This window comes from Notechis scutatus, chromosome 9 (assembly GCF_049901735.1).
Source record: "Notechis scutatus isolate UNSWTSFEM ecotype Mainland chromosome 9, rNotScu1.2, whole genome shotgun sequence".
Classification (NCBI taxonomy): Eukaryota; Metazoa; Chordata; class Lepidosauria; order Squamata; family Elapidae; genus Notechis; species Notechis scutatus.
The window spans coordinates 20,133,865-20,158,396 of NC_142017.1; the positions used below are offsets into that span (position 1 = coordinate 20,133,865).

A 24,532-nucleotide genomic window follows, 5' to 3' on the forward strand; every position below is an offset into this window, starting at 1 on the left:
TTTCCCTTCTTTCTTTTTTTCTTCTTTCTTTCCTTTCTTCCTTCCTTCCTTCTCCCTCCCTCCCTCCTTCCTTCCTCCCTTTCCTTCCTTCCTTCCTTCCGTCCTCTCTTCCTTCTTTCCTTCCTTCCTTCCTTCCTTCCTTCAAAATATTCCAGATAAATAATACGATATTCCCATGTCATCTTATAACATGAGGAGACATTTGAAAAATTACTGATTTAATTCATTGGAATTAAATCAATATGATATTCCCATGTCATCTTATAACATGAGAAGGAGACATTTGAAAAGTTACTGGTTTAATTCATTGGAATTAAATCAATAACCCTGCAGGTAAATGCCTGAACCTCTCCTCTTTAATCCCTATGGTATTTACGATATTCTTTTCCTTGAACAACTACCAACAGTCTGATGGTTCTTTAACATTTTGTATTTTTATTCTAAGCTTCCATGGATTTCAGCAACTCCTCTCAGTTTTACAAAGATTTTATTTCAACTCAGGTTAATTTCCATTAACTGTAAACACCTTTTCAATTTACAATCTTTTGGGGTGTTTTGTAGCTGAATTTCTAATTCTTTGATTCTTTGTTCTAATTTATTTTGTTGGGCATATTTTTCTTTATTTCTTTTAGCGGTGTATGATATCGTTATGCCTCTTATTATTGCCTTCATTGTATCCCAAATATTCTGTTTCGTAGTTGCCTCATTGTTATTTTCTTTTAAAAAATAATCTAATTCCTCCTCAAATCTATTCATAAATTCTTTCTCTTTAATTAGCTGTGTATTTAGGGTCCAGCTTTTCCTTGGTTTCTTCCTCCTACCTTTCCACACTATCTGAATCGGATTGTGATCTGCCCATTCATTTTGGTAAAATTTCAATCTCTTTTAATTCATTTACTAACTCACCATTCATCCACACCATATCAATTCGTGTCCATGATTGGTGAGGATTAGAGTAAAATGTAACTTGCTTTTTCTCAGGGTTTAATTTCCTCCACATGTCTATCATATTTAGTTCAATCATCATTTCCTCACATGTTTTCAGTAGTTCTCTTTTTTTCTTCTTTTTCCACCCACTACTGTGATCTTTCTGGTGTGATCTTTCTTACTGTGATCTTTTAGCATTGAAATCCCACCTTTTAATGCAGTGGCTTTCCACACAGCCCTTAAACTACAAGTTGACTCATTACCTAGGTTTGAGGTTTGAATCAAAAAATTTCCTAATAGGTTGGGGTTACACAGTAACCTATAGGAACTGTGGTCACAAGTGCCCCAAATGTTCGGTGTTGTTCCATTGCTATCGCGAGGGTTTGACTTTAGTGCAAGCAGAGCCTTGCCCTGTAATCTGAATGAAACACTCCAACGTTCAGCACATCTGTTCACCCACAGGCTGATTTTTACCTTCCTCTTTTTCTTAATCCTCCTCCTCCTCCCTCCTCCTCCTCCTCCTCCTCCTCCTCCTCCTCCTGCCTCCTGGGTATCTATCTCCATGTGATCTGAAAACCTTCAGATTTTTCTCTCCATCTGACCTCTCTCTCTCTCTCTCTCTCTCTCTCTCTCTCTCTCACACACACACACACAATACCTCTAAAATTTCCTTCCAGTCTGCTGTTCTAAATTTCTTTCCTCTTCCTCTGGTTTGTTTGTTTTCTTCCCCCCCCACTTTCTTCCTTCATATCTCTTCAAATCTGGTTTGAAGCAAATCTAAACAGGGCTCACATTTACAAACAACCTTTTTAAAACCCCACTAGATCTTGTAAGGGCTGTGTGTACGTCAACTTATCTTTGAATATTTTCTGTTCCACAAAACTCAGGGGGCTGTTGCTGCTGCACGTAATCCTGTTGTATGGTGTGTTTTTTTCATAGCTACCCTGCAGAGTAGATGAAAGCCAAAGAGAAAGTGAGAAAGTTTTAGAAAGTCAACCGAGTATGCAGGGTCTTCCATCTGTGGTGGGCCCCTGGCATCTTCTGACTGCTCATCTATTCTTCTTTCTCCAAGAATTTCAGGAGGAAAAGACCAAAACTCCACGGGGCCTTTCCTCAGCCAGCAATATCAAGAAGAGCGGCTTTTTTTCAGGTTTTATTCCAATGTAGGTATTCCTCGACTTTATGACCGCAACTGAGCTCTAAATGTATGCTGCTAAGCGAGACATCTGCAAAGTGCTTTTTGACCCCATCTTATGACCTCTCTTGCCACAGCTGTGAAGTGAATCACTGCAATTGTTAAGTGGGTAACACGTTTGTTGAATGAATCTGGTTTCCCCATCGACTGCTCATCAGAAGTTCACGAAAAGTGGATCCCTGAAGTTCGGTGGTGGCATTCAAAATTTTTTACTACCAGTTCTGTGGTCGTGGCTTGGTGGGCATGGCATAGTTTGGTGGGTGTGGCTTGGTGGGCATGGCAGGGGACAATTACTGCAAAATCCCTGTTCCCACTCCACCCCACTGACCTGCTTTCCAGTTCCATTCTCCTGTGCAGGGCAACCAAAGAAGGCCCAGCCGATCAGTTGGGACTCAATGGGAGGCAGAGAATAGAGGAGGTTGGAGGGGCCAGTCAGAGGCAGATTTACTTCACAAAAGGGGCACAGCAAAAGACAAAAGAAAAAACCTCAAAGGACATGGAGATAAGCAGGGATGTCCTTAGGCATTGAACTGGAATGAGACTTTAATTTTTATTTTTGCCAGTAAATTTCGCTATGCTACTAAAGCTGGCTACAGCCATGTTCTCTGATCCATGGTCATTTTTCCTGCAGGAATTCCTACAGATGTTAACAGATTTGTAAACAGCAATGGATCAAGCCCAGAATTTCCTAATCGAACCACAGACAACTACAATGATCTAATACATATCGATTTTACAGAAGACAATGTTGAAAAAGCACTACGCAATCTAAAACCATCTCTATCTTTTGGACCAGATGGAATATGTGCCTACTTCTTAAAAAAGCTATCCACTGCCATAGCCAAACCTCTAAGCATAATCTTTGAAAAATCTTTCAGGATCAGCTCCTTGCCAAAACTATGGTCACAAGTCACAGTCATCCCCATCTTCAAAAAGGGAGACCCCAGCCTAGTTGAAAATTACAGACCAATCTCCTTATGCTGCGTCACCTGTAAAGTCATGGAATCAATTATTAACCAATCCATTATTCTCCACTTAGAGACAAAAAACCTACTCTCCAATAAAAAATTTGGTTTCAGGAAAAAATTATCCTGTAATCTGCAACTCTTACACTGCAAAAACATATGGACTAAACAACTCGATCAGGGCAAAACAATAGATGCAATCTACATAGACTTCTGTAAAGCCTTTGATTCAGTGGTACACGACAAACTACTCCTAAAACTAAAATCTTATGGTATCTCTGGACATCTACATAACTGGATAGAAGCATTCCTGTCAAACAGACAACAAATGGTCAAAATTGGGAGTGTCCTATCAAATTCTGTACCTGTCAACAGTGGTGTCCCCCAAGGCAGTGTTTTAGGACCACCTCTCTTCTTACTCTACATAAATGACCTCTGTGATCATATTAAGAGCAACTGCATTCTCTTCGCTGATGATGTAAAGCTAATCAACACTACAGACAATCCTGCTACCCTTCAAAAAAACCTTGACTATGTATCAGAATGGTCAAACAAATGGCAACTTCAAATCTCAACAAATAAATGCTCTGTCCTACATATTGCTAAAAAAAAAAGACAGAAAATAAAATACAGGCTGAATAGTCAAGACCTTGTTGATGATCCAAACTCTGTCAAAGACCTTGGAGTACTCATCTCTAATGATCTAAGTGCCAGAGCCCACTGTAACTACATAGCCAAAAAGACATTAAGAGTTGTTAACCTAATCTTACGTAGCTTTTTCTCTGGTAATATTACATTACTAACTAGAGCATACAAAACATTTGCTAGACCAATACTTGAATACAGCTCATCAATCTGGAACCCACATTACGTATCTGATATTAGCACAGTTGAGAAAGTCCAGAAATATTTCACAAGAAGAGTTCTCCACTCCTCTACTCGTTGCAGAATACCTTATGCCACCAGACTCGAAATTCTAGACCTAGAAAACCTAGAACTACGCCACCTTCAGTCCGATCTAAGTATAGTATATAAGAACATACATTGCAATGTCCTACCTGTCAGTGAATACTTCAGCTTCAATCATAACAATACAAGAGCATACAATACATACAAACTCAAGGTAAACTGCACCAAACTTGATTGCAGGAAACAGAAACACAGTGGTCAATGTCTGGAATACTCTACCTGACTCTGTGGTTTCTTCCCCAAACCCCAAATCCCAAAAACTTTAACCTTAAACTGTCTGCTATTGACCTCACCCCTTTCCTAAGAGGTCTGTAGGGGGCGTGCATAAGCGCACCAATCATGCCTACCATCCCTTTCCTAATGTTTCTTTTATTTTTCTTGTATGTACCCATTTCATGTATTCATAACTATGTTTTTACTTATACCTATTATCTTGTAAGCAATTGACAAACATAATAATAATAATAATAATAATAATAATAATAATAATAATAATAATAATAATAATAATAATAATAATAATAATAATAATAATAATAATAATAATAATAATGTTGCTCGATATATTCATGACATTTTGTATCAGGGAGAAACAGATGTTTCCGAGTCATTTTCGGCCAGTCTTTTGTCGCCATCTAGTGGTACTTTTCTCCCATTCGGTTCCTTCCGTGGCTTTATCAATAGATGCTAATACCATACTTTCTTTATAGGGGGCGTGGTGGCCTAGCAGTTATGTTGGTGGACTTGTCAACGGGAAGGTTGGCAGTTTGGGACTCCAGCACCACGCAGTGGGGGTGAGCTCCCATTTCTGACCCAGCTCCTGCTCCCCTAGCAATTCAAAAGAATGCAAATCAGTGGTGGGATTTAAATTTTTTTACTACTGGTTCTGTGGGCATGGCTTGGTGGGCGTGGCAGGGAAAGGATATTGCAAAATCTCTCTTCCCTTCCCTCCCCACCCCACTAACCTGTTTTCCAGCTCCGTTCTCCTGTGCAGAAGACCTAGCTGAGACCCAGCTGATCAGCTGGGACTCAATGGGAGGCAGAGAATAAATGGAGGCGGGGCCAGTCAGAGGTGGGATTTGCTGGTTCTCTGAATTACTCAAAATTTCCGCTACCAGCTCTCCAGAACTGCTGAATACCACCTCTTTTGCTAGCAAATGCCAATAAATAAGTACCATTTCAGTGGGAAGGAACAGCATTCTGTGTGCTCAGCATATATAGTCATGCTGGCTTTATACACAACTATGCTGACTTCCTTGGCTAAGAAACAGAGATGCAACTGAACAGTCAACTCATCATCATGGCCAACTCATCATGGCCAACTCATCATGGCCAACTCACCAGCCACACTCCCAGTCCCTGTCAGCTGCTCAGCCTTCCCCTCCGAATTAGATTCCGACAGGGGCATGACACATAATTGCATTTGGGGCAACCAGCATGTAAATTCATGCCACACCCCATGGTCATGTGATGGCAGTTTTTGATGGTTTTTCCAGGAAGTGGCATTTACCTCCGATTTCTGGCAAAACCTGCTGAATCGTGAATGGTGGGTTTGTTTAATAACGGTCATGTTCCCTTAACCACCACCATGGAAACAGTTGTAAAATTGGGTCCAGTCACAGGGTGAGATGCTTTATTGATGGGGTCAGTTGTGGTTGTAACTCATATTTCTGTGTTCTGCATTGCTACGAATTTAGCTATGTCAATGAAGCAAATATTGCCCAAAGCTTTTTCAGATCGTAATACTGTATGGCGACTTTAACGTTTAAAAGGAAGATCCGTTCCTTCAGAGGGGAGATGAATGAGACATTATTTTACAAAATAAAACAATAAAGAGGACTATAAAAAAAGCTGAAAATTTATTGAGAATAGACTAAAAATAAAGATAATAAAATAAACACAGTAAAGGTACTGACGTTAAGATAATGTGAGTAGAGCTTTGTCGAGAGGACCTTTATTCAAGCTAACAGCAAAAATAAAAAGCAGAAGCAAGAGAAAACAGAAGTGACTCTAGATGAGATAAAGAAGAAAGAAGAGGAATTACAGAAATTTCCAGGGAAGGAAAATATTTTGCAACAAGTCAGCCTTTCATAGCAACAGTTTTGTGTGTTAACCATAAGAGAAATAGAAATAAAAATGATTTACGCGAAGCAGAGAAACTTTGAATTTGTACAAATGGTTGGCATATCAATTGCAAAAGGAAATAAGGCAATGTAGCATTTCTCATCTGCTTTCTCGTTTATCCTACGACAGCTGAGTTCACACTTACTGGGCCTCTAAGTCTGTGGTTGGGAACAGACACAGAAGCCCTGAGCCTGATTCTGCCTCACTGTTGATGCGAGGGCTGTCAGAGAGATGGGAGGCATATAGATTTAATAAATAAACTAGCTGATAACCCGGTGTTGCCCGGATATTTATTTATCCCAATCCTTAGACAGGAAAATCCTGCAGTCAGGATTCACGCTGTTGTACTGTCTCTCACGCAGGCATGTATTTTTTTGAATCTGGGTGCAATGCTCAAGACTTTCGTTGGTCCAGGGTCTTCACAAACCAGATGACTGAGAGAATCCAGGTGAGTGTTTGGATGCCGAATGACACCGTAAAAAGCAATACCAGAGACAGATGACGGCTCCTGCATGAAAAGGAAAAAAGAAAGGAAGTAGAATATTTGCATACTGCAATATACTGGGGTGGAGTGGGGGGGGGGTCTATGACAAGTTGCCACGGCCAACTCTCTGTGGTCAACTCACCATGGTCAAGTCACCACAGCCAACTTGCATGGCCAACTCATCATGGCCAACTTGCTGCAGTCAACTTGCCAAAGGACAACTCGCCATGGAACAAGACTTATACTAATACCAAAGAAATGGTAGAATCAAATTATTAAAGAAAATATGCAGAAAAAGGGACATAATGAAATGTGAATGGCAAAATTAAACTATTTTTTATATTATTTTAAATAATTAAATAGATTTGTTAAATTGTCCCTCAGTGAGTTGTTCCGTAGTGAGTTGGCCATGATGAATTGGCTTTACCGAGTTGGCCATGATGAGTTGGTCATAGCTGGTTGGCCATGATGAGTTGTCTGCAGTGAGTTGGCCATGGCTAGTTGGCCATGATGAGTTGCCTGCAGTGGGTTGGCCATGGCTAGTTGGCCATGATGAGTTGGCTGTAGTGAGTTGGGCATGATGATGAGTTGGCTGCAACAAGTTGGCCATGGCAAGTTGCCCCATTCCCAGGTGGGGGAGTGTAGGGTCTCAGCCATCTTACAAACCTTGGAGGGCATTGAAGATCGTAAAGAGGAAGATCTGTGGCACTAAGAAGACCCCAAAGGACATGAAGACCAACATCCAGGTGGTCCCCAGGAGGAAGGTCATCCCAAGAACAGTTCCCACGTCTTTGCAGGTGTGTTTCTTAGGCCGATGAAGAGGGTGAGCTCTGAGCTGCCTAAGTTTCTGCACCACTATCACCAAGATGACCAGGTTGAAGAATACGGTGCCACCAACATAAGCAAAGGTGATGTGGTTCAAGATGGGGGAGGTGATCCAGCACCTGGAAGAGAAGAAAACCCAGTGACAACTCATAACATATTTATCTGGTCTTTTTAGAGTTGCCAACAGAAAGGGAAGGAGGAGCAGTGCGGCAGCTTGGAAATCAAAAGTGCATTCCATAAATAATTTTCAAAGATAGTAACTAGGTGACTGAAGTTTCTGCTGTGCAAAATTCTAACTGGAGAGCCTGATTGATGACTCTGGGCTATGGAAGTGTCCCATTGGAGAATATGAATTACAATACACCCAGGGGGTGGGGGAAAACCAGGGTCAAGGGTGACAATGAATTATGTGTCTCAGAGTCAGCTACACCCAGGCAGTGCTGGACATGTTAACTTCCAATAAATCCTTTTGAAGTTTTGGAAGTTTGGCTTGAGACTCATGATTTAAATGGGGGGAACTGCCGGAATCCTGACCGCCAGAGATCAGATGCTGTTTTATGTTTCCAAGAGCGGCAAAGAAAAGTCTGGCATCAATCTGTCAGAAGCCAAGGTCGCACAACACTTTCAATCTGCTCTCTGCGTTAACCAGAGCTGATGCACCAAAGAGGTCAGGTTTGAACCACACATTAAGACAAAATAAAACAGAACAATCTAACGAAGAGTAATGCCAGCTAGGTTTATCGTGTTCTGGACTGTGGTGTCTACGTTTTTAGCTGAGTTGGCTAAGTCCACCGTGTGAATGCAACCTAATTTTCAACTTTTGATAAAGCAGAAATTATTCTTCCATGTATCTGTTCATTGCAGGATAACAGAATAGATTTTTTTTTTTTTTTTAGAATACAATAGAATTCTTTATTGGCCAAGTGTGATTGGACACACAAGGAATTTGTCTCGTGCAAATGCTCTCAGTGTACATAAAAAGAAAAGATACATTCATCAAGAGGCAAGAATCATAAGGTTCCACACTTAATAATAGTCATAGGGTACAATAGGAATAGAATAGAATAGAATAGAATAGAATAGAATAGAATAGAATAGAATAGAATAGAATAGAATAGAATAGAATAGAATAGAATTCTTTATTGGCCAAGTGTGATTGGACACACAAGGAATCTGTCTTGGTGCAAATGCTCTCAGTGTACATAAAAAGAAAAGATACATTCATCAAGAGTCAAGAATCATAAGGTTCCACACTTAATAATAGTCATAGGGTACAATAGGAATAGAATAGAATAGAATAGAATAGAATAGAATAGAATAGAATAGAATAGAATAGAATTCTTTATTGGCCAAGTGTGATTGGACACACAAGGAATTTGTCTTGGTGCAAATGCTCTCAGTGTCCATAAAAAGAAAAGATACATTCATCAAGAGGCAAGAATCATAAGGTTCCACACTTAATAATAGTCATAGGGTACAATAGGAATAGAATAGAATAGAATAGAATAGAATAGAATAGAATAGAATAGAATAGAATAGAATAGAATAGAATAGAATAGAATAGAATAGAATAGAATTCTTTATTGGCCAAGTGTGATTGGACACACAAGGAATTTGTCTCGGTGCAAATGCTCTCAGTGTCCATAAAAAGAAAAGATACATTCATCAAGAGGCAAGAATCATAAGGTTCCACACTTAATAATAGTCATAGGGTACAATAAGAATAGAATAGAATCAAATAGAATAGAATAGAAATAGAAATAGAAATAGAAATAATAGAAATAGAAATAGAAATAGAAATAGAAATAGAAATAGAATAGAATAGAATAGAATAGAATAGAATAGAATAGAATAGAATAGAATAGAATAGAATAGAATAGAAATAGAAATAAAATTCTTTATTGGCCGAGTGTGATTGGACACACAAGGAATGTGTCTTGGTGCAAATGCTTTCAGTGTACATAAAAAGAAAAGATTCATTCGTCAAGAATCATCAGGTACAACACTTAATAATAGTCATAGGGCACAATAAGCAATCAAATCATACTAGGAAACAGTCCATATAAATCGTAAGGATACAAGCGACAAAGTTGCAGTCATACAGTCACAAGTGGGAGGGGATGGGTGATAAGGAGTGATGAGAAGATTAATAGTAGTAGTAGTGCAGACTTTGTAAATCATTGGACAGTGTTGAGGGAATTATTTTTTTAGCAGAGCAATGGTGTTCGGGGAAAAACTGTTCTTGTGTCTAGTTGTTCTGGTGTGCAGGGCTCTATAGCGTCATTTTGAGGGAAATGTTCAGGATGTGAGGGGCCTGTAGATATTTTCACAGCCCTCTTTTTGACTCGTGCAGTTTGCAGGTCCTCCATGGAAGGCAGGTTGGTAGAAATTGCTTTTGTTTCGTTTTGTTTTTGTTTTCAGGAAGATGTGGAGATAAAGAGAACTCTGCTGGATCATATGGAAGGACTTTCGGATTCAACTTCCACAATGAACAACCAGGTATTTGGTTATGACATTAGGGAACTACATTATGGAACTACAACCCCGAGTTGTTCTTCACTATCTCGCCCATGTTGACAGGATGCTCCTAGAAGTTTTCAAGTTTAACTTGTCTTCTCCCCAAAAGACAAGGAGAGGATCGCAGGCTGAATTGTATTGTGGAACAAGAAGACGAGCTCAACTAACAGGATGGTGACATAAAACAAATGTGAATCTGGGCCAGAACTGTAACATGAAAAGGCATGCCAGGCAAAATACAGGCAGTCCTCGATTTGTAACCCCAATTGAACCCAAAATGTCTGCTGTTAAGTGAGACATTTGTTAAGTGGAGTTTTCTCCCATGTTACGACTCTTCTTGCCGCAGTCGTTAAGTGAATCACTGCAGTGGATAAGTGATTCACCCGGTTGTTAAGCGAATCTGGCTTCCCCATTGACTTTGCTTGTCAGAAGGTCACAAAAGGGGGTCATGTTACTCTGGGACACTGCGACCGTCATAAATGTGAGTCAGTTGCCAAGCATCTGAATTTTGATCATGTGATCAGGGGGTTGCTGTAACTGTCATAACTGTGAAAAACCATCATGTCACTTTTTTCAGTGCCGTTGTAACTTTGAATGGTCACTAAATGAATTGTTGTAAGTCGAGGTCTGTTCTGCTTCACCAACAGCAGTTGCAGACCGCTGAGGTCTCGGAGAGCAAAGACTCAGATGAGGGGCCTGCGTGTGATGCAGGGATGGGGCCAGGACCATCGGTGAGTGGAGTGCTGCCTTTGGGGATTGTGGGGGCTGGCAGCAGCGAGGAAGAGGTCCCCGAGGAGCCTGTGCCCAGTGAGCATGCACGCAGGGCTGCTTGAAGGAAAGAGCAGCTGCAGCAACATGGGCAACTTGGGAGTAAGGCTGCAAGGTGATGGCCCCTCCCATAAGGGATAAAAGCCAGCCCTCAGAGCTGGGGTTCTTTGCAGGAAGCAAAGAAGTTCTTGCACTTCAAGTCTTGTGGATGTTTGGAGTATCTGAGTTGGTGTTTGGAGACTCTTTGATTTATTGTTTAGGAACTTTATCTGTTGTTCTTGGCAGCCTTGCCAAAACTTGGCAAGGCTCTTCCTTATTGGAGCTAATTTAATTGGAAGCAGCCTTTTATCTGTGAAGAAACGGGATTCGTAAAATGAAACGTTAAAAGGTTGTGCTGTGTCTTGTGTTTGCTCTCTGGGAACCAGGTTTGGATCAGAACAAGGTCAGTCACTTGTCTGAGATAGTATAGGTTCTCCTGCCTGAGCAGGGGGCTGGACTAGAAGACCTCCAAGGCCCCATTCTATTCTATTCTGTCGCTTTTTTCAATGCTTCAAGTGGTCATTAAACAAATCTTGTAAGTCAAGGCCTGTCTATAATATGTAAGAGTTAAAACTGCACATCTGAGGCCGCTGCTTCTCTGCTACTCACATGGGCGTGTTCTTGTATTGAGAGCCGGTTTTGATGTCATACTGACCATAAACGTTCTGCATGCTAAGGAAGCTGGCCAGGATTATGGCTCCAGGGAACCCTGCAGAATGAGAGAATACACAGGGATGGGTTCCAAAAATAAGACTTTAACAGGCATATATAGGTAGTCCTCAACTTACAACACCCTAATGGATTGAACGAATTGTCTCCTGCAAACCCAACTCCCCTTTCGCTCCTCTTTATACCCTTTGGGAGGAGCTATTCACTGTCCACCTGAGCCTTTACTCCCAAGTCGATCCTTATTCCTTAGCTGTTCCCTTCTTCTGGCAGCTCTGTGCATACGCACACTGGGAACAGGCTCCAGCTGTTCTTCTGCCCCATTGATCTCCGACTCCAAAGGCAGCTGATAACTGTTGGATGGCCTGGCCCCATCTCTGCCTCCGATGCAGAGCTCTCCTCAGAGCCTTCCCCAGACTCCAGGACTGGCCCATGTTCCTCCCCAACCTCCTCACTGTCCGAGTCTGCTGCCAGCTCTGCTGGCCGCTGATGGACCACAACAGCAGCCTTTGATCCAGGAGGACAAATGGTGGGTGTCCAGATGGAAGGCAGGTTGTTCTCAGGTATCCTGTGTCTTATCTTTCACCTGGCCTGGGCTACTTAAAGGCATCCCAATGTTTAAAGAATCTTCCCCACTCTCTCTCTAAATCTGCTTGTACCTTTTCCACCTAAGACATTTTATTCAAAGGCAGCAACTTTCATGCGCCACAGTCCACCATCATCAGATGTAACGGAGCAGGGGTGGGGTTCAAATTTCTTAACAACTTGTTCTGTGGGCGTGGCCTAATTTGTGGGCATGGCTTGGTGGTCATGTGACTGGCTAGGCGTGGCTTGTAGGTAAATATTGCAAATATTTATGTAAATATTGATTTTTTTATTTAAAAAAGAGCAACTTTTACCCAAAATCAGGCAAAGCAGGCAGGCAGATTGAGTTGCTCACAGAATCACAGATTCACTCAGAGATCTATCTTTCTGCAATCTATTGCCTGAGTCTGTCATATAAAATTTGCTTGCAAACAAATTCACAAAATTTGGTAGCAAGCAAACTCACAAAATTAACTCACAACACACCATGTATGGAAATATTTAATTTTTTATTTAAAAAAGAGCAACTTTTATCCAAAAGCAGGTAAAGAAGGCAGGCAGATTGAGAACCGGTAGTGGAAATTTTGAGTAGTTTAGAGAACCGGCACATCCCACTTCTTGACTGGCCCCACTCCCCTCTATTCTCTCCTCCCATTGTGTCCCAGCTGATCGGCTGGGTCTTCTTTGGTTGCCCTGCCCAGGAGAAAGGAGCTGGAAAGCGGGTTAGTGGAATGGGGATTTTGAAGTCACCTTCCCCTGCCACGACCACCAAGCCACGCCCACCGAATCGGTAGTAAAAATGATGAATCCCACCACTTTGTGTCTTGTTTCTCCCAGGGGAGAAGCTCAGGGCAAGTATTTTCTCAGCCAGATGCACAAGCTACATTTCTTGTTTTGGAAAGCGAATAAGAGACATTCAGAAGGTGACTTCACAATGATGTGTTTTCCAATACGGGCAGCGTAGAAATCCTTACCCCACCCAACAGCACTCAGCTTCAGCAGGTAATGGCTTATGTAGGAGTTGTAGACTTTGATCACTAGCAGGTAGAGGTGGAAGCCCTCGATGGCCATCCAGGTCAAGCTGCAGAGCAAGGAGTAGTGGAGGAAGGCAGCCAGGATGCTGCACCACCACGGATGGCCAACCAAAGTCTTGCTGATCAAGAACGACGTGTTGAGAAAGAAAAGAGCGCCCAGAAGATTGATGTGGATCTTCGTGGTGGAATCGTGATAGGGTTTCCTACAAGGAGAAAAGGGAAAGAAGATCAGCTGGAGAAGTGGATCCGGTGGGGTCCAGAAAGGAGAGAAATACGACAGGTAGTCCTTAATGCACAACCACAAATGGAGCCCCAAATTTCACGTGACCCTGGGACACTGCAACTGTCATATCTGTGAGTCAGTTGTCAAGCATTTGAAGGTCAATCATGTCACCATGGGAATGCTGAAACAGTCGTAAGTATGAAAAATGGTCCTGGGTCGCTTTTTTTCGGTGCCGTTGTGATGACCCAAAGGGGCGTGGCACAAAAGCAACAAAGTCACAAAAGTAGGTAAAGTCCATTTAATTCCTCCAACTTGGCCCCCAATGTCCAGTTATCATCGGCTGGAGAAAAAAACTCTCCCAAGAACAGTTTTTAAAGGGAAGAAATTCCGTCCGAACCCAAAGTACATATAAATTGTAAATAAAAACCAACACAAACCACTCCGCAGCAATTAACAAGACAGGGCAGGATAAGGGATTGAAGACGTCAAAAGATAACAAAACACACACAGATGGGAGGATGCCAGAATCCAGATAAGATGTGACAAACCAAAATTTTTGGCTGTGCGCAAATGCCCGTTTTGAATCCTGTTTTCCCAGCTGCAGCTAATGAAGGGAATCAGGGCCCTTTTCTCCCCCATAGCCCACTTTGCTCCATTCCTCCCTCCATGCCCTAGGATGAAGAGGGGATTGGGCCTGGGTCTTCCTCTGAATGCCCAGCCGGACTGTGCTCTTCTCCAGTTTTCTCCACAGCCACCAGAGCCACACTCCTACTCCCTGTCAGATTCCCCTCAGAACAGATTCCAACAGGGACATGACAGCCATGGTGACATTGAACGGTCACTAAATGAACTGTTGTAAATTGAGGACTACCTGGGTTTTCATTTGTTTTCCTTTTCTAAATGCAATTACTTTAAATTATTTAAACCATTAGATGGTTGCCCATCTCAGTCAGGTGACCCTGTAAGAGCAACCAAGAAATTAAAGCCAGAAACTGACATGTCCTTGTTTCTCTGTGTCCCTCATTGCTATTCTGTCTGGGAGAGTTTTTCTCTGACCCTGAAAGGATTCTGTGGTTACCTGGTGAAAAGGTATAAGAAGATGGTGATGAAACAAGCCGACGCTGAGATTCCACAGCCAATATCACTGAGATAGGTTAAAGGGACCAGTAACTTTTCGTCCAGAGACTCTGAAGACAGTTGCTGAATAAGAGGGGCAAGAAGAAATGGCAGGGCCAGTTACAAGGAAAGGGGTGTGTATTTCTTGCATAAGTAATTGTTAAGTGTTTGCAGCAGGAATTCAAATCCAGAAAACACACAGACTGATTCAGCAGGATCATTAACTTCTTTATAAACATATTAACATGAGTAAAGTTTACAATACCATTTGTAGATTCTTTCAACATAACATAAGCAAAAACACAAGCAGCAGCTCAGAGGGCTCAGAACAGAGATCAGTTTCCGTCTCAATTCTCAGCAAAGCACACAGAGCCAAACCACACCCAGTCTGTCAACTCTCCTTGGCTGGTCTGTTACCATGCTTACTCACTTGCTGACTTTGTTAACTATGTCTCTGCCAGTTAATGAATATACTCTGACAGTAATAAACGTCTGTCCTCCACTGCAACCTCCATTATCCCCCATCAGCAAAGGCCACACTATCTGAAATTGATGAAACGTGGCCTGGACCTACACATCTTTTAGATATTGTAGTATCCAGTCAAGAAGCATGATCAACAGAGAAGGATTTGCTACCTTTAACAATCTGTTAAAACATAGAATAATAGAGTTTAACAGATTAACAGAGTTGGAAGGGACCTTGTAGGTCATCTAGTCCAATCCCCACCAAAGCAGGAGATCCTACACCATTTCTGATGGGTGGCAGTCCAGTGTCTTCTTGAAAGCTTCCAGTGATGAAGTTCCCACAACTTCTGAAGGCAACTTCTATTCCATGGGTTGATTGTTCTCACTGTCAGAAAATTCCTCCTTATTTCCAGGTTGAATCTCTCCTTGTTCAGTTTTCATCCATTATTCCTTTTCTGGTGCCTTGGAAAATAGCTTGACCCCTTCCTCCTCTATGTGGCAGCCCCTCAAATATTGGAAGACTGTTTTCATGTCTCCCCTGGTCCTTCTCATGCCCAGTTCCTGCAACCGTTCATCATACATTTCAGCCTCCAGTCCCCTAATCATCCTGGTTGCTCTTCTCTGTACTCTTTCTAGAGTCTCAACATCTTTTTATAGGGTGGTGACCAAAGCTGGATGCAGTACTCTCGGGGTGGTCTTTCTAAGTTGGAAGGGACCTTGGAGGTCTTCTAGTCCAGCCCCCTGCTCAAGCAGGAGACGGTGCACCATTTCAGACAAATGGTTATCCACTCTCTTTTTGAAAGCCTCCAGTGACAGAGTACCCACAGCTTCTGAAGGCAAACAATTCTATTGGTTGATTGTTCTCACTGTCAGAGAATTCCTCCTTATTTCTAGGTTGAATCTCTCCTTGTTCAGTTTCCATCCATTATTCCTTGTCTGGCCTTTGGGTGCCTTGGAGAATAGCTTGAGACCCTCATCTTTGTAGGAGCCCCTCAAATATTGGAAGACTGCTATCCTGTCTCCCCTGGTGCTTCTTTTCATTAGTCAATGTGTTAATGCACCAAGTGTTGCAAGATGGCAGCAGATACTCATGTTGTTGCACGGAGTGGATAACATGGCTCTCCAGGGCACCAGTGCTCATCAGGTGTTGCTCTCTGCTCAACTGAATAGTTTAAAAAGTTTTTTAGATTAAAGGTTACTTAGGATGTTGACCAAAAGGTCAACTGGACTTGATTGGTGTTTTTTTTTCCCTTGAAAATGTTTTACTTCCCATCCAAGATGAGTTCAGTACTTCAGAACTGAAGAAACTTCTTGGATGAGAAGCAAACTGTTTTCAAGGAATAAGCCAAAGTTGCCTTTTGGAAAAGCAGCTTTGGGGCAACCATGACCTGGATGATTGAGAATCTCCATAGATATTTCAGAAGTTGACCTACTACAAGGCAAAAGCAGCAACCTCTATCCTCTTCATGAGTTCTAGCGGTGTCTAAGAGTCCACAAAGGGCTCTCTGGAGTGGAAGAGAACTAACCATTAGTGCCCCTTCTAGGCAATGGGTGTTTCATGAGTGCACCCTATGCATCCATCACATGCTTTCCAAATTCTAGAGTTGCTCTATCCTCCAAAATTGCCTCTTCTTACCTTAGACTGTTACTCTCCAGCAAGCAAATGGCATGACCGTGCAAACTCCAGGCAGAAATAACTTCTCTGTTGCCTTCCCTTGGGATTCAATTTCGTGCTAAGTAAAACTAGAACTGGGCACACTTTGTGCATCCTTTTAGGTGGCATTACAAGATGGCTGCCGAAGGACCGTATGGAAAAAGACTGAGGTTCTCTGGTCAGGAGAACTTTGTTTCTATGGAGGGGCCTTCAACAGAGCAAAGGTTGCATCCAAAGCATTCCAATTTTCCAGAACACCTTCTCAAGAAGAAGTTGATGCACCAGAGACCTGAAGAGCAACAGACTTACCAGAAGAACTGCAAAATAGGTCAGATGGTTGCATTTGCAGACAACAACGCTCTCCTGGCTGGCGTCAGTTTCACAGCCTTCTGTTCTCCATTCCCCCAGGTTGTCCTCTCCTAGAGAAAAACAAGCACCCGGCTCAAGAAAAATACCATAGCTACAGCTGCCTGTTTGGGATTCTTTTTTTAAAGAATGCATAATACAGGTTGTCCTCAACTTACAACCACAGATGAGCCCAAAACTTTTGTTATTTGTTAAGTGAGTTTTGCTCCATTTTTTTTGCTCCATTTTATGAAATTTCTTGCCACAGGTGTTAAGTGAATCACTGAAGTTGTTAAGTCAGTGATGTGGTTCTTAAGTGAATCTGGCTTCTTTGTTGACTTTATTTGTCAGAAAATGTGACCCTGGGACATTGCAACCATCATAACTATGAGTCAGTTGCCTGAATTTTGATCATGTGACCATGGGAATACCTGCCAAGGTTGTAAGTGTGAAAAATGGTCACAAGTCACTTTGTTGTTAACTTTGAAAGGTCACTACATGAACTGTTATAAGTCAAGGATTACCTGTATAGGCTCAACTAACGTAGTGAATTGGTTAATTTGTCGTTCAACATGCTGTGAGATGATCATTTTAGCATATAGTAAATGAACCAGGTTCTCCCATCAAGATGGACTCAATTTACATCTTCGGGTATAACATTTGTGATAAACCCAACCATTATATTTTCTTAACCCAAGTTTAAGGCTAAACTTGTTGTATGAACTCAACTGAAATGTCCCATAGGACATTTGAGCCGTTCACATTTATTTTGCAAAATAACTAACAGAACAGGAAGGTTGATCCAGGAAAAAATACTTTATGGGAAGGTTGTGTTAATCTTCACTATCTATAGCAGTTTTATCCCAAACCTGGGTGAGTTATCCAAAATTAAGTAAAAGTGATTTTTCTTTGGGTAATGACACACAAACTCATCAACCATCACAAGAGAGACATTTAAATTGATTTAAAGATTAAAAAATATATTCATTAATCTCCCGAAGTATTCCTATGAAGACCAAAAAAAATCTAGACAATTCTTCCTGACCAAGATAATTCCAGCGTTCTCCCTTTTGGCATGTCTTCTACTACTACATTCTTCCAAATCTATGAATAGTCATTTCTAAAAATGTCTTTATAATTTGTCAAATGAAATCTTAGATCAATCTTTCAGTAATATTTTATTCTGCTGCTCTATTGAGTAAATTCCACAAACATTTATCATCATCAGTTATACTCAAAAGGCATGTGTGTGTCCAGGTGCATGAGTGTACACATATCCATTCATAAACAGTTACACTGGCCCCAAGTTTTAATGCACAAATTCCACCTGCAGTTTTACTGCCTAAAACGTGACATGCAAAATGTATTGTAAATAGGCAATATAACAATGACATTACAAGGATCAGCAGACATCAGTTAGAGCTAAGTGCCTGCCTAGCTGAAAGAGGTATCTGTGTGTATTCTTCAACCTTTCCCAGTCATAGAAATACACACCACACCTATTAATCTTATATGGCGGGGGGAGACCCATGTTAGTCTATGGTAGCCTAAAATCAGGAGGAATCTGCGGACATTTTTCTAGCAATGTATGCATGTCAAAAGGCATAAGATTTGCCTTTTGCAAGTTACAGCCTACCTCATTATAAAAATTCATCCCATCATCATCTTCTTTTAAAGACCCCGTAATCCCTTGCGGGGTGGAGTCTGGACAACTGAATGAAGCTAACAGAGTGTTTACTGGCCGGATGCCCTTCCTGTCACCAATGCGGAGTTTTGTTCGGCTGATATATTCTCACCGTGCCCAGAGAGAGAAATATATCTGCCTCTACCTAGGATCAAACCCACAGTCTCCCGATTGTGAGGCAACAGCTCTTCCTCTAGGCCACCACACCACTCCTAAAACCCATCCCATGTCAAAAGTAAGATACACCTCATAAAAACGTATGCTTTTTAATAAAATAGGCTAGTTGGAAAAGGTGTGATCGGACTCCTTCACGTCAGTTCTTCCTCAGGAACATATTACGCAACTATGGAGGCAAAGTTGCAGAATGACAGAGTAATGGAGGAGAGATGGAATGGGGGTCACTATAAAAGAAAAAAGGAAGCAAGAAAGATAGACACAAATAATTGCCCTGTACAGTACTTGGTGCTCTTTGAGGCTGGTTTGCATTTTGTCCTTACCTGTTCCTTCCACCCAAAATACGCAGGTCTTACTGAAATTACCCTAGAGTGGTTGAGAGAGAAAACAAGAGAAATGTTGATGATAAGCAGGGGGTTGGACTAGAAGACCTCCAAGGTCCCTTCCAACTTCGTTATTCTATATTCTATATCTCCAACATCCTGACTGACGATCCCAACCAAAGCATGAACACTCCAGACCTGCCAATGTCTCGGTGCAAAACCTTACTGAGTACATCATTTTGGCACTAGCGAAGGCAAAACCAGCTCTGTCTAATTCCCGCGCAAACCCACATCGTTCAATATGAGATTCCCCCCCACACACACACTTAGAGAGGGCTGTAAAGCACTGTGAAGCGGTACATAAGTCTAAGTTGCTAATGCTATTGCTATATATCGTAAGTATTTCACATTCACTTCCTCAATCTTTCAGACCTTTACATGCCTAACAACTTTCTTGTGTCTAGCCAGGTGAAGAAAAAGCTAATTCTGCCCACTGCCAGCAGTTTGATTCTCACTGGCTTAAGGTTGACTCGGCCTTCCATCCTTCCGAGGTCAGTAAAATGAGGACCCAGATGGTTGGGAACAAGAGGCTGACTCTGTAAACTGCTTAGAGAGGGCTGGAAAGCAGTATATAAGTCTATTGCTACCTCTATTGGCAACAGTTGGGGAAGGAGTGCCTGAAGAGCCTGCCAATTAACTCAGTTGGCCAACATGACCTGTGACACTTGGGGATGGGGTTATTTCCTAGTTTAATCATACTGTAACCATGGGAAAGATTTAGGCTTGGTCTTCCGATATGATGTACTCATTAAAGAGGACCTTTGAGAAGGAGGCAAGTCTCAGAGTTCTGATTTGCTTGAGTTCGTTAGTTCTGTATCAGGCATGCAAAGGGGAGATTGATTCAACAACAACATAAATCCTGATCTTGTGGCCATTAGAAATATCTGAAGATTAAGTCTGATGCAGTGAGGTTTCCCTTGAACATGACTTAACATCTGCTCCAGAGGTGGGGTTCAGCAGGTTCTGACAGTTCTAGAGAACCTGTAGCGGAAATTTTGATTAGGTTGGAGAACTGGCCAATCCCGCCTCTGACTGACCCCACCAACCCCATCTCTTCTCTGCCTCCCATCGAGTCCCAGCTGATCAGCTGGGTCTCCTTTGGTTGCCCTGCACAGGAGAACAGAGCTGGAAAGCAGGTTAGTGGGGTGGGGAGGGAATGGGATTTTGCAGTAGCCTTCCCCTGCCTGCCCACCAGGCCACGCCCACCAGGCCACATCCACCAATCCATGCCACACCCACCAAGCCACGCCCACATAACCAGTAGTAAAAAAAATCTGACTCCCACCACTGATCTGCTCTCTTTTGGGCGACAGTTGACTTTCATTCTACCAGAACGCTAAGACGTATTTAAGGGATGAAGCCCATGGCAGCATCACTACTCACCAATGAATGATTATGGAAAAACTTGATTACCACAGGTTTAGAGAGGTTGGCAACACTCACATTCCCAAGACTGGCCCCTAAGATGTCATCATTCAGCAAGGACCTGTTTTGTTTATCCTGAAAGACAAGGGAAAAAATGCACTAAGTTAAATAAAAATGGAATGGTGTAATTTAGGGTTGAGTGTATTCTAGGTTCTGAGCTTTGACTTAGTATGTGAGTGAACAAGCCCTCTCCTTAAGCCATGGTTTGTTAGGGCCCAGCATGCTATGTAAACAGGACAGTTGGCTTGGGTTAACATATGTGTCAGCTGGTGCTCCATTCAAGATCCAAGAAAGAAATACTTAGACTCTTTTAATTAGAGAAAAGATACCTTTTACTGGAAGTCAAGTGGTAGCAACAAAAGAATTCTGAATCTGAGGAAACAGGCGCGTAAATCACATAGACAAAGTGATGGCAATGTTCCCACCCCCAATAGTTCAAATGGTTCTTCCAATTAAAAGTTGTGAATATCATCATGTGGACATCTTCAGGTGATGATGAGGCTTCTGTCTGTTGACCTTGGCATAGTTTGATAAAGGTTTGCAGCTGCGCATAGAAGAGAAAGCTAAGCAAGAATGTGCTCTCCCCCCACTTCAGTTTATACAATACTAGTTTGTGACACCTCCAGCTCACTTCCCATACTTATCCCCCCTCCTCCCCCCGTTACTTATGACAGCCGAAAGATGCAAAGCAAAAGGAGAAAATCTTGAAGGCTGACAATATTTAGGTTTAGAACAAGAGTCTCCAACCTTGGCAACTTTAGGACGTGTGGACTTCAACTCTCAGAATTTCTCAGCCAGCATGCTGGAAGTCCACACGTCTTAAAGTTGCCAAGGTTGGAGACCCCTGGTTTAGAATATTGTATAAACTCAATCAGAAAGTTTCTGTCTGAGTGAGGGCCTGAAATCTCTTATCCTAGTCTGATAGTCAGATTAAGAATAGAGAACTTGTTTTGGCCACAGGGCCAAATGAATTCTAAAACTTCTCATCAGGCAGAACCACATCTGAATTGTCTTTCTCTTGTCTTCTATGTATTATGAGTTACAATAGCAAAATCTTGAACGGCTGACAGGGATTCCGTAGGAGAAGACCAGGCTGATCCTGAGGGAGGGGTGAAACACATCATCAGTCATGAGTACCTGCGTGCCCACAAGAGAACTAAGTTCAGATCTGAGTTCCTTTCTATTTGTAACTCCCGCTAATTTCCCTTGACTGTTAGTAGTTCAGATTCTTGTAGAGAGCTTAAGCTTGCAATAAATCCTTATACACATTTCCACTGCCTGGATCTCCTGATAACCCTGGTGCTTTGGCAGTTCTCTACCCATTTCTTATACTCAAGAAAATCAAGACAGGACAGCCTTGAGTATCTTCCTCACCCACTCCTCCTTTCCAAAACTAAGCATGTTTCTTAAAAAAAAACATCAACTGAATCATCAGTCAAATCTTTATTATGGTCATAAACCAACATTAGAGCCATGGTGGCGCAGTGGTTAGAATGCAGTACTGCAGGCTACTTCTGCTGACTGCCAGCTGACTGCAATTTGGCAGTTCGAATCTCACCAGGCTGAAGGTTGACTCAGCCTTCCATCCTTCCGAGGTGGGTAAAATGAGGACCTAGATTGTTGGGGGGCAAGAGCCTGACTCTCTAAACCACTTAGACAGGGCTGTAAAGCACTGGGAAGCAGTATGTAAGTCTAAGTGCTATTGCTTTAAGTAGCTGTTGAATCCCTTCTTCAAGGCTGTCTCCACACTCCTCTACAACAATGTTGTTCATCAGAGGTGGTATTCAGCAGGTTCTGACCAGTTCTGGAGAACCAGTAGTGGAAATTTTGAGTAGTTTGGAGAACCAGCAAATCCCACCTCTGACTAGCCCCGCCAACCCCATCTCTTCTCTGCCTCCCATTGAGTCCCAGCTGATTAGCTGGCTCTTCTTTGGTTGCCCTGCACAGGAGAATGGAGCTGGAAAGCAGGAGTGGGGAGGGAATGGGGATTTTGCAGTAACCTTCCTCTGCCACGCCCACCAACCCATGCCCACCAAGCCACACCCACAGAACCGGTAGTAAAAAAATTTGAATCCCACCACTGGTGTTCATGCATTATGAAAGAGGGAGCCTTTTGTATATACTCATTTTGTATATACTCATCAGGTTTTACTCTAAGGTCAAAATGGGATTAGGAAGCTGCCGTTTAGGTATATTTTGTCTCCAAACACTGGGAAACTTCAAATCATTGATGATGATATTCTAGAGCAAATTCCCACCTGTCACCTCCTGAAAGTTGCAGCAATGGCCTACCTGAAAGAGGCAAGAAGCTTTCAGGTATATGCATATAAGCCTCATCTCCTTGGCAGGGGTCCTTTGGGCTTTCTCCATGAGTGCTTTTGGAAAACACATGGAATGTTGACTCTGTCTTGAGGCATCATACTCCTGCCGTGCAGCGTGAAACAGACATTTACACACATTATTATCAACGATGATGCCACCTCCAGTATATTAGACTTTCCCCTTTGCACCCGCAATTCACAAGATTTAAAACTCTGTATTTGGAATTCCATCATGACTGGAAGGGGATTGGGTGGCCGTGGATCATCCTAGGAATTGAATTAAATTCTTTATTGTCATTGTACGTATATACACAGTTTACCCATACAACGAAATTCACATAACACCGAGAGACCAGACCCAACACACACACACACACACACACACACACGTGACAATCCCCAAACAACCCCCCCCACCCACTAAAATTTCCCACCCCCTAAAAACACACAAGCATCCACACAACAGACCAAGTAATACTGTCCAATCCTCGTCAGAGAAGCTGTCGAGCGCAAACGAAAGCGTCCTAACACCATCTTATTTGGGCTAGAGGACATCAATAACAATGATGATATCACAATTGTCCGCAACATCATCAGTGACTATCAAGCATCAACCATCTTCCCTGATGAAATACTTGACATTTCCCTCATTGGCCAAGAGCTCAAAAACAGAGACGGCTCTGTGGCCCCACGCTTCTGCACAGCCATTTGCAAAAATGAATTAAGCAAACATAAATTCATTTATACTATAAATTCACTTGCCAAAAACAACACCAACCATAAAAAACTCCGATCTCGTCCTGACCTAACCTTACAGCAATGTGCCCGTTTCTGTATACTATGCACAGAACTCAAAGATCATCTAGACAATGGAGAGATGGACCTGTACATTGATTACCGTGCAGAGTGTATCAAAAGAAAGTCACACAACCCACAACTCAGCATCCAACCCTACTTCAACCAATCCACCATCACCCAACACTAGGCACGCATGCCCCCAACTACCTCAATTCAAACTACAACTGGGCCTTAAATGCAAACTACTCAATGCAAGAAGCCTTGTAAATAAAATACCTGAATTTCTCCTCTTACTAAATATGGCTAAATTCAACATCATATTTCTCTGTGAAATATGGCTCAACGTACCTCTCCCTGACTCCATTACCTCAGTAAGAGACTATCATGTTTACCGATCTGATCGTGAAATCCATAGAGGAGGTGGTGTTGCTATCTTCTGTAAAAAGTCCTTACATCTAAAAAACATCCAAGTTACCCAAGAGCTTGCTCTTCCTGAGACCATTATCTGTGAACTGACCTTAAATATCACATTTCAGTTCTTACTATGTTACAGAGCCCCTGATTATGACATCAAACATGCAAACATGCCAAATACACTACTAACATGGGCAGCATCCTGCCCACATGCTTTTATCTTTCTTGGTGACTTCACCCTACCTCATATTAACTGGACCCTTAACAAATGTACAACTGAACCCATACATGCAACCTTCTACAATGCTGTAACAAATCTGAGACTAGAACAACAAGTAACCAACAATGCTAGGCTTAACAACTGCCTCGATCTCATCTTCTGCAATAGTTTGAATTTAATTTACGGAATACAAATTAAAGAACCTTTTCCCA

General features: G+C 42.1%; 1 protein-coding gene across 1 annotated transcript in view; it reads right to left on the minus strand.

Moving 5' to 3' along the window:
* Nucleotides 1–5,893: 5,893 nt before the first annotated feature.
* Nucleotides 5,894–24,532, minus strand: part of ADGRG5 (adhesion G protein-coupled receptor G5) — a 34,500-nt gene continuing 15,861 nt past the window's right edge. Inside the window, exons 5-13 of the mRNA XM_026680163.2 lie at nucleotides 22,860–22,991; nucleotides 20,526–20,642; nucleotides 19,083–19,125; nucleotides 16,866–16,975; nucleotides 14,400–14,521; nucleotides 13,039–13,301; nucleotides 11,423–11,522; nucleotides 7,331–7,608; nucleotides 5,894–6,688 (exon numbers count right to left, since the gene is read on the minus strand). Of these exons, the coding sequence (XP_026535948.2) occupies nucleotides 6,600–6,688; nucleotides 7,331–7,608; nucleotides 11,423–11,522; nucleotides 13,039–13,301; nucleotides 14,400–14,521; nucleotides 16,866–16,975; nucleotides 19,083–19,125; nucleotides 20,526–20,642; nucleotides 22,860–22,991 (1,254 nt within the window). The 3' untranslated portion in view covers nucleotides 5,894–6,599. The remainder of the gene's footprint in view (nucleotides 6,689–7,330; nucleotides 7,609–11,422; nucleotides 11,523–13,038; nucleotides 13,302–14,399; nucleotides 14,522–16,865; nucleotides 16,976–19,082; nucleotides 19,126–20,525; nucleotides 20,643–22,859; nucleotides 22,992–24,532) is intronic.